The 13,772-nt window shown below is 37.9% G+C and overlaps 3 protein-coding genes across 6 annotated transcripts; 1 reads left to right on the top strand and 2 right to left on the bottom strand.

Moving 5' to 3' along the window:
* Window positions 1-561: 561 nt before the first annotated feature.
* On the bottom strand, window positions 562-4,493 carry LOC109178323 (polyadenylate-binding protein RBP45-like). The gene is made up of 7 exons (XM_019327955.1): window positions 4,066-4,493; window positions 3,197-3,662; window positions 1,628-1,683; window positions 1,423-1,553; window positions 1,243-1,339; window positions 1,003-1,158; window positions 562-890 (listed from the first exon to the last, which is right to left on the bottom strand). Exons 1-7 carry the CDS (start codon window positions 4,396-4,398, stop codon window positions 888-890), a joined length of 1,242 nt encoding a protein of 413 aa, XP_019183500.1. The 5' UTR covers window positions 4,399-4,493; the 3' UTR covers window positions 562-887.
* Window positions 4,494-6,342: 1,849 nt separating this feature from the next.
* Window positions 6,343-9,767, top strand: LOC109178313. 3 transcript variants are annotated; one of them, XM_019327939.1, is made up of 10 exons: window positions 6,343-6,767; window positions 7,125-7,246; window positions 7,333-7,493; window positions 7,617-7,695; window positions 7,773-8,021; window positions 8,110-8,358; window positions 8,486-8,587; window positions 8,725-8,775; window positions 8,997-9,084; window positions 9,361-9,767. In XM_019327939.1, exons 1-10 carry the CDS (start codon window positions 6,587-6,589, stop codon window positions 9,531-9,533), a joined length of 1,455 nt encoding a protein of 484 aa, XP_019183484.1. In that variant the 5' UTR covers window positions 6,343-6,586; the 3' UTR covers window positions 9,534-9,767. The 3 variants fall into 3 exon arrangements, with proteins under 3 accessions (XP_019183484.1, XP_019183486.1, XP_019183485.1); XM_019327941.1 differs by having other exon boundaries at window positions 6,381-6,767; window positions 9,009-9,084; XM_019327940.1 differs by having other exon boundaries at window positions 6,381-6,767; window positions 7,617-7,689.
* A 122-nt stretch (window positions 9,768-9,889) lies between these two features.
* On the bottom strand, window positions 9,890-12,776 carry LOC109178314. 2 transcript variants are annotated; one of them, XM_019327943.1, is made up of 3 exons: window positions 12,607-12,776; window positions 10,451-11,555; window positions 9,890-10,313 (listed from the first exon to the last, which is right to left on the bottom strand). In XM_019327943.1, exons 2-3 carry the CDS (start codon window positions 11,492-11,494, stop codon window positions 10,224-10,226), a joined length of 1,134 nt encoding a protein of 377 aa, XP_019183488.1. In that variant the 5' UTR covers window positions 11,495-11,555; window positions 12,607-12,776; the 3' UTR covers window positions 9,890-10,223. The 2 variants fall into 2 exon arrangements, with proteins under 2 accessions (XP_019183488.1, XP_019183487.1); XM_019327942.1 differs by having other exon boundaries at window positions 9,890-10,322.
* Window positions 12,777-13,772: the final 996 nt, after the last annotated feature.

The following is a 13,772-nucleotide window of genomic DNA, read 5'->3' on the forward strand; positions in this document are numbered from 1 at the left end:
TTTTGTTGCCCTATTTGGTAATAGTTAGTTTATTTAATTGATTAATTAACTTTTATAGTTGTAGTTTATTTAATTGATTAATTAACTTTTATAGTTGTGCTCAGATGACATGTAGTGATCTCTCTCATGTGAGAGGTCATGAAATCAAGTCTCAGTAGAGGCGTTAGTTCTGTGTGTTTCATTAGATTGAGAAATTATGTTTAGAAATTATGTTTGAACAGATAATACAATGTAATAGAGTCAATAACATAAAAAAAATAATAATAACTTTTATAATAGATTATTGTTCTAAAATACTCAAATTCAAAAAGCTATTCAAAACAGCTTTTTAAAAAAGTCATTTGATATATAATCAGCTAACAAATAATTTATCAAACATTTTCTACAAAACACCCTAAGAGACAACAGCACATATCGCCGCCTAAAGGCAACAAGTAAAGGGCAAGCTCAAGGGGGCGGGATAATAGGTCCCGCATTAGTTTCATTACTAATAAGAATCTTATGAGCTAACTTTTGTATGTAGTTCATATCAAAGCAACTACCAAACCAACACATCATACATAGAACTGATAAACAACATAGTATGGAGTAATAACATGGTCTGGAATAAACAACAAAGTATCAAAGGAACACTAGACAGATTTCAACAGCAAAATGGACTACACGTTGTTTGAACAAGGATTACTCTCACATCCACACGAACCGTGTCCTCTCCTAGTACTTTAGGATACTCAAATTTCCAATTAAATAAAAATCATAATAATAAACTTAGAAGTCAGGGTGCCATGCCAAGCATCATCATTGTCATATAACCAATCACATTACATTGATAATCGAAAACATTGGACCTAGTTGCCATGGTAGACCAATCTCCAGCCCTAGAGTGATCACTGGAAATAGCAAAGGAAAAAAGAATCAGCATTCACCTCAAACTTAATCCCATCCCTTTTCACTACCTAAAACAAAATCACCACAACGTATAAACTTGCCTAGCCATCATACCTGTTGTGGCTGTTGGTAATTTGTATATCCTGGGTAACTTCCATAGTACATATTAGGGTCTTGTGGAGGCGGAGCGTATCCATATGCATCGTACCCTTGTTGTGCATACCCATAATAAGAACCACCAACACCACCACCCCACTGGGTCTGGTCCGACTGATCAAAAATGAAAAAACAAATCAGAAACCTACGGTCTTATCAAAGCTTATGCTGCACCTATGTATTCTTAGTGTCATTAACCTGTTTGTTAGAGGGGTTTCGTCCCCACGAAAGCCGGACGTTCTGTTCTCCTAACTGTGCGCCCTGAAGGCTTGATAAAGCATGCTCAGCAGAAGGCCTGGACGTAAATAACAAATGCATAAGATACAAGTTCATGAAAATTTTGCAAACACTTTATTCTAAATGGAGGTTGTTGCTCACCTGTTAGAAAACTGAACAAAACCACAGCGCTTAGCCGCAACTATTTTGACATGAACAAGTTCACCATAAGGTGAAAATACTTGCCTCATAAGCTCCTCTGAAACATTGGGGTCCAAACCACCAACAAATATCTGCAATAAAATATGAGTTAAACTGTGCACATTATATTGAAATACTAATTCAAATATTGAGACAGGCTACCCACTGTTGTGTTATTTGGATCACTGTCGCCTTGACCAGCTTGTGAACTTTGATACGTAGCTGCAGTGACAAAAAGTGATGGACATGAACAAAGGTTAATAGTAGGAAATTAAATAAGTGTAGTCTGTCTTGTGTTGAAAATTCTAGCACAAAAATCAAGGCAGAAGAAATTAAACCCAGCACCCAAAAAACAGCAGCAAGTTGCTCGCTGCCCATTCAAAAATCACAACACTGTCAATTAATAGTGCAGAATAAACAAGTACCAGTCCAATTTGGCACACTTAAGTATAAGAATTCATGGCAAGCAATCACAATCAAAGAACACAATAATATGAGATCCAGGAACAGTGCTGAACAACTAAAAACCAAGCAAATGACAGCAGAGAGAACAGTGAAGTATCCAAGCAACTCCTTCGATCATGGTTACTACATAGTTGTATAAATACAAATCTGGTTTTGTCCATTATTTGCATAAAAGCATATGTGCCAACCCTTTCACTCAATTATAAATCTAGAAAGGACATACAACTTGATGACAGAGAAAAGTATTGACACTATTCAGACCGAGCAAAAAATCAGTTACCAGTCAAAACTGCAAGTTCTAAATATATGTAATTGTGCATGAAACCCACAATCCCAACTTGAGATATTTGCACGTAAAAAGCTAAAATGTGCAAAATAGAAATTTAAAAAGAGTCGGGGAACATGAAAAAAAAAAAGAAGAAGATGTTGGCAACTTTGAATGAAGTCATATTAAATTTTTTAAAATCAGGGAGCAGGATGGGAGAGTTGTACTCAATAATGATAGTTTGATGAGACAGAAAAAATACTTAATTAAAGGGAAAGTGTAAAGCAGTGTGTTGCAATATTTGAATGGAAGGAGATGACCAAAAATGAGTTAAACAAAATGTGAAAATGAAGGATTTATATGAACTAGGAAAGCAGTGGAAGAAAAAGTGCAACACTTGCAGGTTGTAAAAAATAAATTTACTCAGGGTTGTAACTAATAACTAAATAAATGGAGACTAGCTTAATGTAGCACAAGAGATGCCACAAGAAACTGAAGAAAGGAAGCTTACGACATAAACAAATTAACTGACCTAAAATGAGGCCACGCACTAAAGTGGTATCATTTCAGCTGAAATCAGTTCCAGGCCCCCATATACGAGAGCCTCTGTGTTCCTGCTTTGAGACAACATTAGTTTTTATAAGTTCATGCAAGTTTTGACATAATTAAAGCCGCCCAAGTTTGTAATGGAAAGTATGGAAAGACGTCTCTTTAAATTCCTCGAATCTTCAAGCATATAGAAGTTAAGTACAGAAGGAAATGACTGGAAAGTGTATAACAGAAAGAGTAATCAATTTTAAGCACCATGAACTTAGAACCATGCCAAGAAGGAACTCATCAATTAAACAAATGCAATTTCAAGTATTACCAGAGCAAACTAAATTAAAGAAGACAATGAGTTGATACCAAGATCAAACATAATGATGAAACAAAAATAAAGTCGTAATTTTTTTATAGAAAACCAAGCGTGGTGTAGGCAATGCTGAAGGAATAATAGGAACAAACCTTTCTGCTGCGTATTCACAAGGTTCTTGTTAGCAGCTGGTCCAATCCTCATGGGCCTAGATGAGCACACCACACCATTCATTTCAGTCATGGCGCGCAATTGATCACTCTCATCCCCAAACCTAACAAACCCATAGCCCTTGGAACGTCCAGTGCTCCTATCTGTTACAACTTTTGCACCTTTTACTGAAGAGTACACAGCTTTAAATGTTTCTAGCAGGTAGTAATCATTCACATCAGCAGCCAAATCTCCAACAAAAATGGTGTAGTCCGGAGTATCATCCCGCTTCTCACCAGCTCCAAGTGTTGCCCAATTCAACCTAAAATTCTGCTCAGAATTTGGCATAGCTGTCCCATTATATGTTTGTAATATATTCTCAGCAGCTGCATGACTCCTGAACTCGACAAAACCATACCCCTCGGATTGACCAGTTAGCTTGTTACGGATGACCTTTGAGGAAGTAAGCTGAAACCAAAAGCAACTTAGTTAGAAGATACTGCAGCCATGGAAAAAGACAATATATATCTTTTAATCAAAAGAGAGCTTCTTCATCTGATAGGCTGGCTATAGTATTTTCTGCCACATTTATAGCCCAACTCTGGATTTTTTGGATTTAGTTTTAACCATCATTCAGAAAAGTCTAACTTTTTTAGCAAAATAAAATGGATAATCGAAGAACTTTAGGTTGTACAAAATCTTTCCAGGTGGCTAATATTCTCAAAACTCGGACCACTCGATATTTTCTTGGTAGATCACCGTCCATAAAACCAAACAAATGTCGAATACTTTTCATTAATAGAAGTATAGAACTACTTATACCAAAACAAAAGAGAGACTATTTGAATAAACCAAATATATATCTACGCACCTCTCCAGTATGAGCAAAACAGGTATTAATATAATTCTCATCCATCCAGTACTGTAAATCCCCAATCCACAGAGACTTAACCTCGCTGGGACTCGAGGAAGAGGCGGCGGTCGTGCCGGAGGGGAGAGAAGCGTACTGTTGCGTCTGCTGAGGATGAGGCATAGCATGCTGCGCCATTGGCGGTGGCTGCTGGTGCCAGACGGTGGGAGGCTGCGGTTGCGGTGGCGGCACAGACATCCACTGCTGAGGTGGCTGCTGATACTGTGGCGGCTGCTGAGCCGGATTCGTCGGCATCGGAGCCATCGGCGGTGGGACCACTCCGCTCGGCTGCATGCTCGAACTAAGAACCCTAGATTACGAAAGAGGTGCACAGGGAGATGAAACCAATTCGATTGCGGGTTCGCGAGACGAACGACAATAATTACAGAAGCTGTCTGCTTTTTATATAGGCGATTATTTGGGCCGATTTGGCCTAAAATAAAACTACTCCGTTGTCTTTATGTGGTCTGGACCGCAGGTACTTAGGCCCAATCACAAATATATATTTTTTATGACGTATCAAATGAGGAAATTAGGGGGAAAAAGAACTATAATTCGATTATAAAAGAATAAAGTGAAAATTTAAATTACATTATTTGATAAGAAGAAATAGGGTGATGAGGAATTAAAAAGGAAGAAGTGAATAAATACTAAAATGGTCTTATATAATATTAATATAATAATGATAATGAGGGTAAAATGGTAATTTATAATAGAATTGCAATTCCACAAAGCATGGAATTGCAATTCTATGAAATTATAGTTCCCTCCAACCAAAGTAATTCCATAAAATTGTTGCAATTTCATTCCTACCAAAAACTCCATAAGTGTCGAGTTATTGAATAGTCAAATATGCTAATAACTAAAACAATAGACCTAATATCTCAAGTTCAAAATTAACTCTCAAGGAATACTCAACCCAAACCTAGCAAATCAATATGTTATTTAAACAACTTGCTTAAACTTGAGCTTGTAGGACGTTAGTAGTAAGCTATTATATTTATATGATGTAGTAAATACGGGGCTTACTACGATTACATAAGAAGTACTGGATCGGACGGGGCGTTGGCCCTTGTGTAGTCTTGGTTTAATGGGTTAAGCTCGGTTAGAGGCGTGAGGCTATAGATTCCCGAGCTAAATAAGACTTATAGAGAAATTATCAAAAGTACCTCCTACCAGCGTGTCACGGGATATTTATATGAATTTTGAAGGGACACATGGCGAGGGATCGGCTTGAGCGCCACGTACCCTCCATGCACTCCATAATCGGATCAGTTAAGGGGAGACATATGTGCAAGGATATATCTTACTAGCTATTTGCTTATTGAGACCAGTTTAGACACAAAGTATACGTGATTGGGGTCCCGAAAGAGCACTTGGGTCGGGACCAAGCCTAAAAAGGTTAAAGCATCGGCTCATCAGACCAACAAGTCAATTAACATTCAGGTCGGGTTGACCATATGCTACATTATGATCGGTTCATGTCAGAAAATGATTCAGATCTTGATGCGACTCGTAACAAAAAAATCAGTAGACCGGAGTATATTCCATATCACTATCTAATACACTTATGCGTGATTTGACCAATTAGGATTGCAATCATTTGTAGGCCCATTTCACAAAATTGTTAACTATAACGATGTGCACTAATGCACTATTATAAGTATTGAATTTTGGATAGTTCAATTGGTCAAATAATCAAAATACTAAATTCAATATCATAACTTTAAATCAACTATTAAGAAGACAGTCCAAAACCTAGCTAATTGAGATGTCAATTAACCAACTAGTTTAGACATATATATGTAACTAATTGGTCGATCCAAGCTTGTAAGGTATCAAGCATAAAATATTATACCTATTTAATATACTTATGTATAACCTAATTGTTAAATTACAATTGCCAACTAAAAAAGCTTCATCAATTATTTGCAATACATCATAATGACGTAAACAAACTGATATTTAATATAAATACCCATTATTTATTTCTGTATTATTTTTAAATCCTATATGATATCATTCTCATTCTCATATCTCAACAAGGAGGGAATTGGCACCAAGTTCACCACGTAACAATATTATGATATTATGAATATAATAATCCTAACTATAAAATGTTAGTAGTGGTCTAAATAGAATAGGATTGAAATATGTGGGCTAAAGGGAAAACAAGTATCGTAAAAATACCGCAAAACACGAGGTTCTCTGAGTAAAAAACCAGATCATGGAAAAACCTGGGAAAAATAAAGTCGGAAAAAGCAACAATTTTTACAAGGTTTCATTCCCTTATTACACAGTTGTTGGATTTGATTCCCTCGTACCACCTCAGGGCGTATTCCACTTGTACACCTTGTACCATCACAATAAGCAAGAACGCCATTGAAATTCACCTGAAAAACCAGTAGGAATATATACAGAAATAAGCAATATATACAAATACAAAGGAAAGGGTAGATATTGCTGCCAAGACTGATCAGATATGGGATGCAGGAAAGGAGCACTTGCAGAGGAAGAAAACGCCGCCGCCGCCGCCGCCGCCGTGTCTGAGGTTTTGCTTTTCACCACCATGTGCATCATTGGCCTCCCGGTGGATGTCCACGTGAAGGATGGCTCAATTTATTCTGGCATATTCCACACGGCCTGTGTAGAGGACAGCTATGGTGAGCTTCAAATCATTGATTTCTTAAATCCCTCAATGGATGTTCTTTAATTTGTGTAAAGTTCGTATCTTTTATGATACCCTTGGATAATTGTGGCTGCTCGGATTGTTTTCAATTGGATCATTTTGGTATCTGATCTGAAATTATTTTGTTTGGGGAGAGAGTTTCAAATCCCTCTTTGTTTCTTTTTATCTAATTATTATGTTTACTGTTTTTTTTTTTGAACCCAAAAACAAGGATTTGCCCAAACAAAATTATTTAAGATCAGATACCAAAAGGATTTTATTATGTCTCACATAGTATGTTGCTTATCAAGAATTGGTTTGAAGTAACTCATATTCGCGTGAATTGGGTTAGCTATTGTATTGAAGAAAGCAATGATGGTCAAGAAGGGGACTCGGAAAGCGAATGTAACTAGTGGAAGTGTGGTCGATACACTTGTTATTCTATCTGAAGATCTCGCTCAAATTGTTGCTAAGGTAGCTTTGCTTTTCGCAACTTTGGGTTCTAATGTGTCAGTGTATTGCTCTGAACGTATTTTCGACACTAATATTGTCGTTTACAGGGAATTACACTCCCAGCTGATGGTATTCCGGGATATGTGAAGGGTGACGATGGAGGAGCCATAGCTGACGATATTCCTTCCAACGAGGCTGCAGAGAGGGAGGCGAAGTCTGCAAAGCCTAACGAGTCCAGCACAGATGCGATACTGCCCAATAGAAAAAAGTTCGTTTCTTTGGAAGTTTCGCAAATACCAGTTTCCATATTTGTTGGATGTTTTTCCCTTTTTTGTATACATGGTAATCTTTCCTTGTACTTGAGATTCATATGGATATGTTATTATGATAGAGATGCTCAAGACAGCATGAAGGATAGACCGACAGATAATGGAGAGAGCCCCGTGTTTCAACAAGGGAAAATCGTAAGTGTAAGTGTAATTATCGTATTACAACAGCTAATCAAGAATTCATAAAAATTCAAATTTTATTCTCTAATGCTTTGCAGCCACATGAAGCTCGAGGCTCGAATCCACATTGTGAGTCACTGGCTAATGCGTCTTCTGACTTTCCCCTCGTGTCTTTGGTCAAAATTGATCAGAACTTCGAACAGAAGAACATTCATGAGCGACGAAGCATAGAAATTAGTCAAAGTTCCGCTACTCCTCCATCTAGTGTTCTGAAAGACGGTACACCTATTGCAGGTGTTACCTCTAAGGTGCCCCCACGAAGTTCAAGCTGTAATAAAGCTGCAAAGGTAAGGTTTTAAGCAGCAGTTGATACTTGATATCATTATTTAATATATGCATTCAATTTTAACATTTGATTTTTACCCTTCCCGCTAGGAGTCTAAGCTCAACCCGGGGGCCAAGATATTTCGTCCTTCCATTGGTCACCATCGAGCAGTTAACCCTCCTGCGGTGCCAACAATGGCTTATGCACCTGACTCCTGCCCCGTGTTACCTGTTGCTACTCCTGAACCCGAAGTTGAAATCAGTCCATTTGTTCCTCGATCTTCTGTACCTATTAAGTTTGTCCAATGTAACAATATGGTAGCGGGAAATGGCAATATCGATGTACAGTATGCCCAACCTGTAAGTATCTCAGATAATTGTCCATTTCTAGCGGTTTTTTATTGTAGCTCTCGTATATTGGCTCTGGTAGAGTTGTTTTTTTCCCATTTTAACCTTGGGGTTCATTTTTTTTTTTTTTGGAATGTAGGCAATGGGATATATGGGGAGCCGGGCAGCACCAACTAGGTATGCTAGTCAGTATCATCAACTTCAGGCTGGGAGTGGATATGTTCATCCAAACTCGGAAAATGTATGTAATCGTAGTCATTAAGATTTCAAGATTTCGCCTTTTCCTGCTCATAGGGTGGTGTTTGCTAATGATTTGATTATTTTCTTGTTTTTTTTTTATAAAAAAAAAAAAAACTTTGGATTATGATATTTTTGTAGGTCATGGTTGGACGACTGGGACCAGTTCTTTATGTGCATCCTGTTTCTCATGTAAGATAAATTCTGAATTGCTAGGCTTCGTTGATAAAAAACAGTTCTTTATGTAAAGCTGTCTTTTTTCGAACAGAAGCAACTCTGGGGAAGCGAGATTTTCTATTATCCTCTCTCTTTATGGTGTGGGTTGGGGGCGGGGATGGGGGATGGGGGGGGGGGGGGGTGTACAACTGCCAATTTCTTTTGTTTTTGCTGATTCTTTTCGGTGTATGTCTAAGGGTATTGTGCAGGGTGCATCAGGGTTCTCCCAAGTATCCTCGTGTCCTTTGTTGAATCCGCATCAGGCCCATCTTCCTAAGCATCAAGGTATAGTCACGAAAAACTTTCTGGCATGTTTTTTCGTTCTTGCAGGACAATGTTCATTTGATCTTACTTTCTAGACTAGCCGAACCTAATTGTTGTTTGTAAGTTTTGCAATTCCTCTTCATTTGACATTAAAACGTCGAGTCCCCCACTCTTTTCTTTGATATCAAATGCCATTAACCCCGTAAAACGACAGTAATGGAAATTATACTTTGCGTGAGGCGTTTGTTCATATCTACTTTAGTTGCCCCCGTGACTAACTAGAACCTTCTACCGCAGGGAATGCAACCGCGCAAACATTGCCCGTGTGTATGACTCCCCCTTTCATTAATGGTGCGCAGCAAACATACACGATGCCAAGTCAGATTCCTATTTCGCATCCTTCTTTCCCTGTTCTGCGACCGATGCAAGTTCCGGGATCCAACGGTTTTTTCAGCCCTAAATTCGCGTGATGCTATCACCGGCAACGATTCTTCTTTCATTCTCTCTGAGTTCCAGCAAGTTTTGGCTTTTGATTTATATCATTACATGTTTTATAGGTTATTCATTTTTACTGCATATGAGAGCAGGCTATTCTTTCATATAGACTGGATATTGTAAATTGAGTTTTGGCAGGCGAAACTGTTAGTTCTCATTTTTCAAGCATAGGAAGATTCTTAGTGAGAGTTTTGGTTTCAGTTTTGAAATGCATAGCAAGCATAAAGAAATAAATCAAGCTAATTCAGTTTAAACTCGAGACCAAATTGTTCATTTTTGTGCAATTTAAATCCTTAATGTTTGTGACAGGAATCGAAACATTGGAACATTCTTTTATCCGTTGCACAAATCTGCATATCTTCTGTTTGTACTGATTTTGGTGTCTTATTCTGAACAAGTTTCTTACACGATAAGCAAAACCATAAAGATGAACAAGAAAGGCATTAATACTTGAAAAGAGTTATAAGCTGGAAGGATTTTTACACATCAATGCTTTGAATTTTGAAACATAGTCTTGGCTAAATCTGCAAATTTTTAAAAGCTCTGCTAAAGTTGCTCGATCTGGAAGCCGGGAGTTCCAGGTTTTCATGGCTCTTTTGCTCTTCGAGTGCAAGTACTGCTGTACAAAATGACGTTTATGGATATGAGAACTGAGAATGGTTCTACTACTGTTTGGTTGCTTCGTCTTTGTTGTTGTTGCTTCCTGAAAACTTAATTTCACTAGACTCGTGCACCGGGTTCTCTACCAAATTTTCCTGCAGAGCCTTCACATAGGATCTATTTCAGCAACCAATGGGCATGCATGGACAAATATAGACACATGGATGTATGAACACAAGCAGGTGTATATAGAGAAAGAGGTTATGAAAGATTGAATATGCATCTTAGTTACCTGTAAAAGCTCAGTCATCCTGCCAGTGCCATAGTGCATGAATTTGTTCGGAAGTGATTTAGGATCGTTAAGAAGATTGGGATGTAAAGCTTCAAGGGGTTTTGTTGATGGGGGCTTATTCATTTCTCGTCTGACATGTAATTTTTCTGGTGGGTGTGGATATCCCTGGTTTCTGTCAGAATCACCACTAGGCATAACTACATTGCTAGGTGCTACATGGCTGGTCTCTTCCCCATGCTCAACACCTCTTCCTCTGTCACTGGGTGAACCCTTTTGATTTTGTATCTCTTCTGATGGTTCTTCATGGCTAAGTTGTCTGTGAGAGGACGGTGCTTCATGTGCAACTACCATGGCTGTTGATCCCTCGGGTGGTAACATAGCCAAGGGTTTAACCATCTGCACACCTTTATCTCTTAAAGCTTCCATATAAGCTTGGGAAGCATCCATAGCGGTTTCAGTGGTCCTTGGTAATCCATTTGTTAGGTTAACAGGTTGGAGTACAACAGGGACAACAGTGCCTCTGGCACCCACTGGAGGAACAGAAGGGGCCAACATTATAGCTAAGTTGTTGCCTTTTGATGCCCGACGTGCAGATGGAGATCCATTGCGCTCAGTCCTGTGTCTGTATCGCTTACGGCTGCGCACTTGATTTTCCGTAGGGAGATGGGTTTCATTTCTTTGTATCATCTGAACATGTGGAGCAATATCATTTTCTGCTGTTATGGGAACATAATGTCCCGGCTTAAAGACAATACCCCTCAGTCTGGTTTTGCCGTCTCCAATCCTAACACTGAGCAGAAAACCAGCATCAAATGCAGCCTCAATTATACCTGTAACTGCCTGACCCACCATATCATTAACTGCATCGCTATTCTTCTCTACTCGAGGGGCTGGGTTTTCTTTTACTCTTTCACCAACTGGCGGAACTTGAGTACTCCCAGCATGATTTAGACTCCGATCCTTCCTAGGTCGACCTCTTCTACGCTTCACAGGGAGGGCAACAAGTTGGCTATTTGAGTGGTCCATTTGAATAGCATGGTTCATTTTCACAAGGAAAATTACCCTGCCTTATCCTCACTCCCCAGTAGTCTGTATAACCTCAGCCCTGCCAAAGAGATCAGTCTTCAGTCCAATGAAATTCAAACATAACTAAACTTCAATGAGAATACACCTCTATACACTTTTTTTTTAGAGTAACTGAAGGTTTCATTAACATAACTCCGAGTACAAAGAGTCAACAATAAAATGAGGGCAAGACAGCCACTCTGTACAAATAGATAAAGAGACAGACTCCCTAGCAATCAAATGGGCAGTATGGTTTGCGGTTCGTTTAACAAAATATAGAATTGCACTAGGGAATGAACTGAGCAATTCGTTAATATCAGTAATAAGAAGGCCAAAGGAAGTAACGTGGCAAGACCATTGGCTACTAACTAAGAGTCTGTTTCGATTTCGATTTTAACATGCGGCACAATGACTTAATGAATATTTGTTTAGCTAGCTGCTAGCATATTTTCTCATCTCTCTCTCTTTCCTCCTTTAATTTGCTCCATACAGGAACAAGAATCAAGGAACATAGCAAAGTGGATTTCACACAGTTAACAAATTTAACCTAATTAATAAAACTAATTAACAGAAGTGGCAGATCAACCATGCTATACATTTCCATGATCCATCAAAACAGAAATGTGGAAGAAAACACCACTTTGTCAGCATTAAGTACATATCATAGCACAAAAGAACACTAAACCAGAGCAAGTGCATGACAGAGGGCACAGAGGAGGACATGGTGAACAGAGTAATTCAGTAACTGTCGTGTAGTTAGGGTCTTCATTCTATACATGCAGTCAAAAATCACAACACACTAAAACGGAACAAAAACAAAATTTTCCCCAAAAAAGAACACAGCAATTTTCAATCCTAAAATTGAAAAAAACAAACAAAAAGTAAATTCAACTCGCAAAACCGATAAACTTCACATCGTTAAACATCACTCGAATTACACCCCTGTCGCCATACATCAGCTGAGCAACTATTCAAACGCAATCCATTTAGCAAACCGCATTATCGTGTGGGTAAAGTTAAAATTTAAACAGGAAAATAAAATAAAAATAAAAGCTGAATACCAAGGCGATAGGTTCGAAGCTTGAACGTACCTTCGAAGAGCAGACTAGAACTAACGAGGACTGATGAACCTTACATAAAACCCTAGAATTCGTGGAGCTGTAACGCAGAGGAAGTAAATGGAGAGAAATGGAGTGACCAGAGAGAGATTATGACGACAATTAATATCGAGAGATTTTAGGTTTTTGAGATTTTTTGTTTTAACAGGACATTAATGATATTTTATACGGACGTAACTATCTAGACTATGTAATATGTAATTCTCATTTTTGTCCTTGTCCTTTGGTAGTTTGCCTGTCAAAATGGGACGTAGTTGGTAATGTTGGTGTAATATATTTATCATAACATAAATGGGTTCAAAATATAATATAAGAGAATATCAAATAATAAGGTGATTTTGTCTTCATAATATAATTCAACCATAAAATAAATTCATAAATTTTATTAATAATCAAAAATAAAAAGTTAGACATAAATTTTGACATATTATGAACAATAATTGAGACACAACTTATTATTTATAAACAATACTAATAATTTTATCATGATCAGTGAAATACTCCATAAAATAATATCCCTAGACAATGACAACTCCAATTTTGACATGCTAATTGTATCAAATGTTGTTAAGTGTGCATGCTAACACGCTTGGGCCATCAAGTATGGACTTTGGACTATTCCACTTGATATGACCATTTTTATTAGATTGGACCAATTCAGCTAAGGCGATACTAATCTCTCGTCATAATAAGTATAATAAAAAGATAATAGAAAACTCAAGAATAAATAATGTAATAACTCTTAGTCGTTGAGTAAGAGGCTGACCAAGTTAGGTCACAAATGCTATAAGCTTGATTGTTTGACCTATAAATTAGTAATCGGTTAAACTAGATTATTCACTTATTTTAGACTTAATTTTGTGAGTTTTGTGCATTAACCACTTATCTTATGAACCTCTTTATGATATCTTTATGTCATATGACAGCTAACTTGCTAAATTCAATATCTTAATTATTCATCATATATGAACTAGCTCGGGATCGACCCATAAGAGGTCCGAGACCAGCCCAGGTTATCCTGAATCGTTCCTGATTAGTGTTAACTTAGGCCCATGTTTGGTCTGGGCCCGACATGAGACCGATCCTCGAGGTTTAGCCACCTCTAACCTCTAATTTGTCAATATGAGTTTTTTCAATGG

This window comes from Ipomoea nil, unplaced genomic scaffold (genome assembly GCF_001879475.1).
Source record: "Ipomoea nil cultivar Tokyo-kokei standard unplaced genomic scaffold, Asagao_1.1 scaffold0813, whole genome shotgun sequence".
Lineage (NCBI taxonomy): Eukaryota > Viridiplantae > Streptophyta > Magnoliopsida > Solanales > Convolvulaceae > Ipomoea > Ipomoea nil.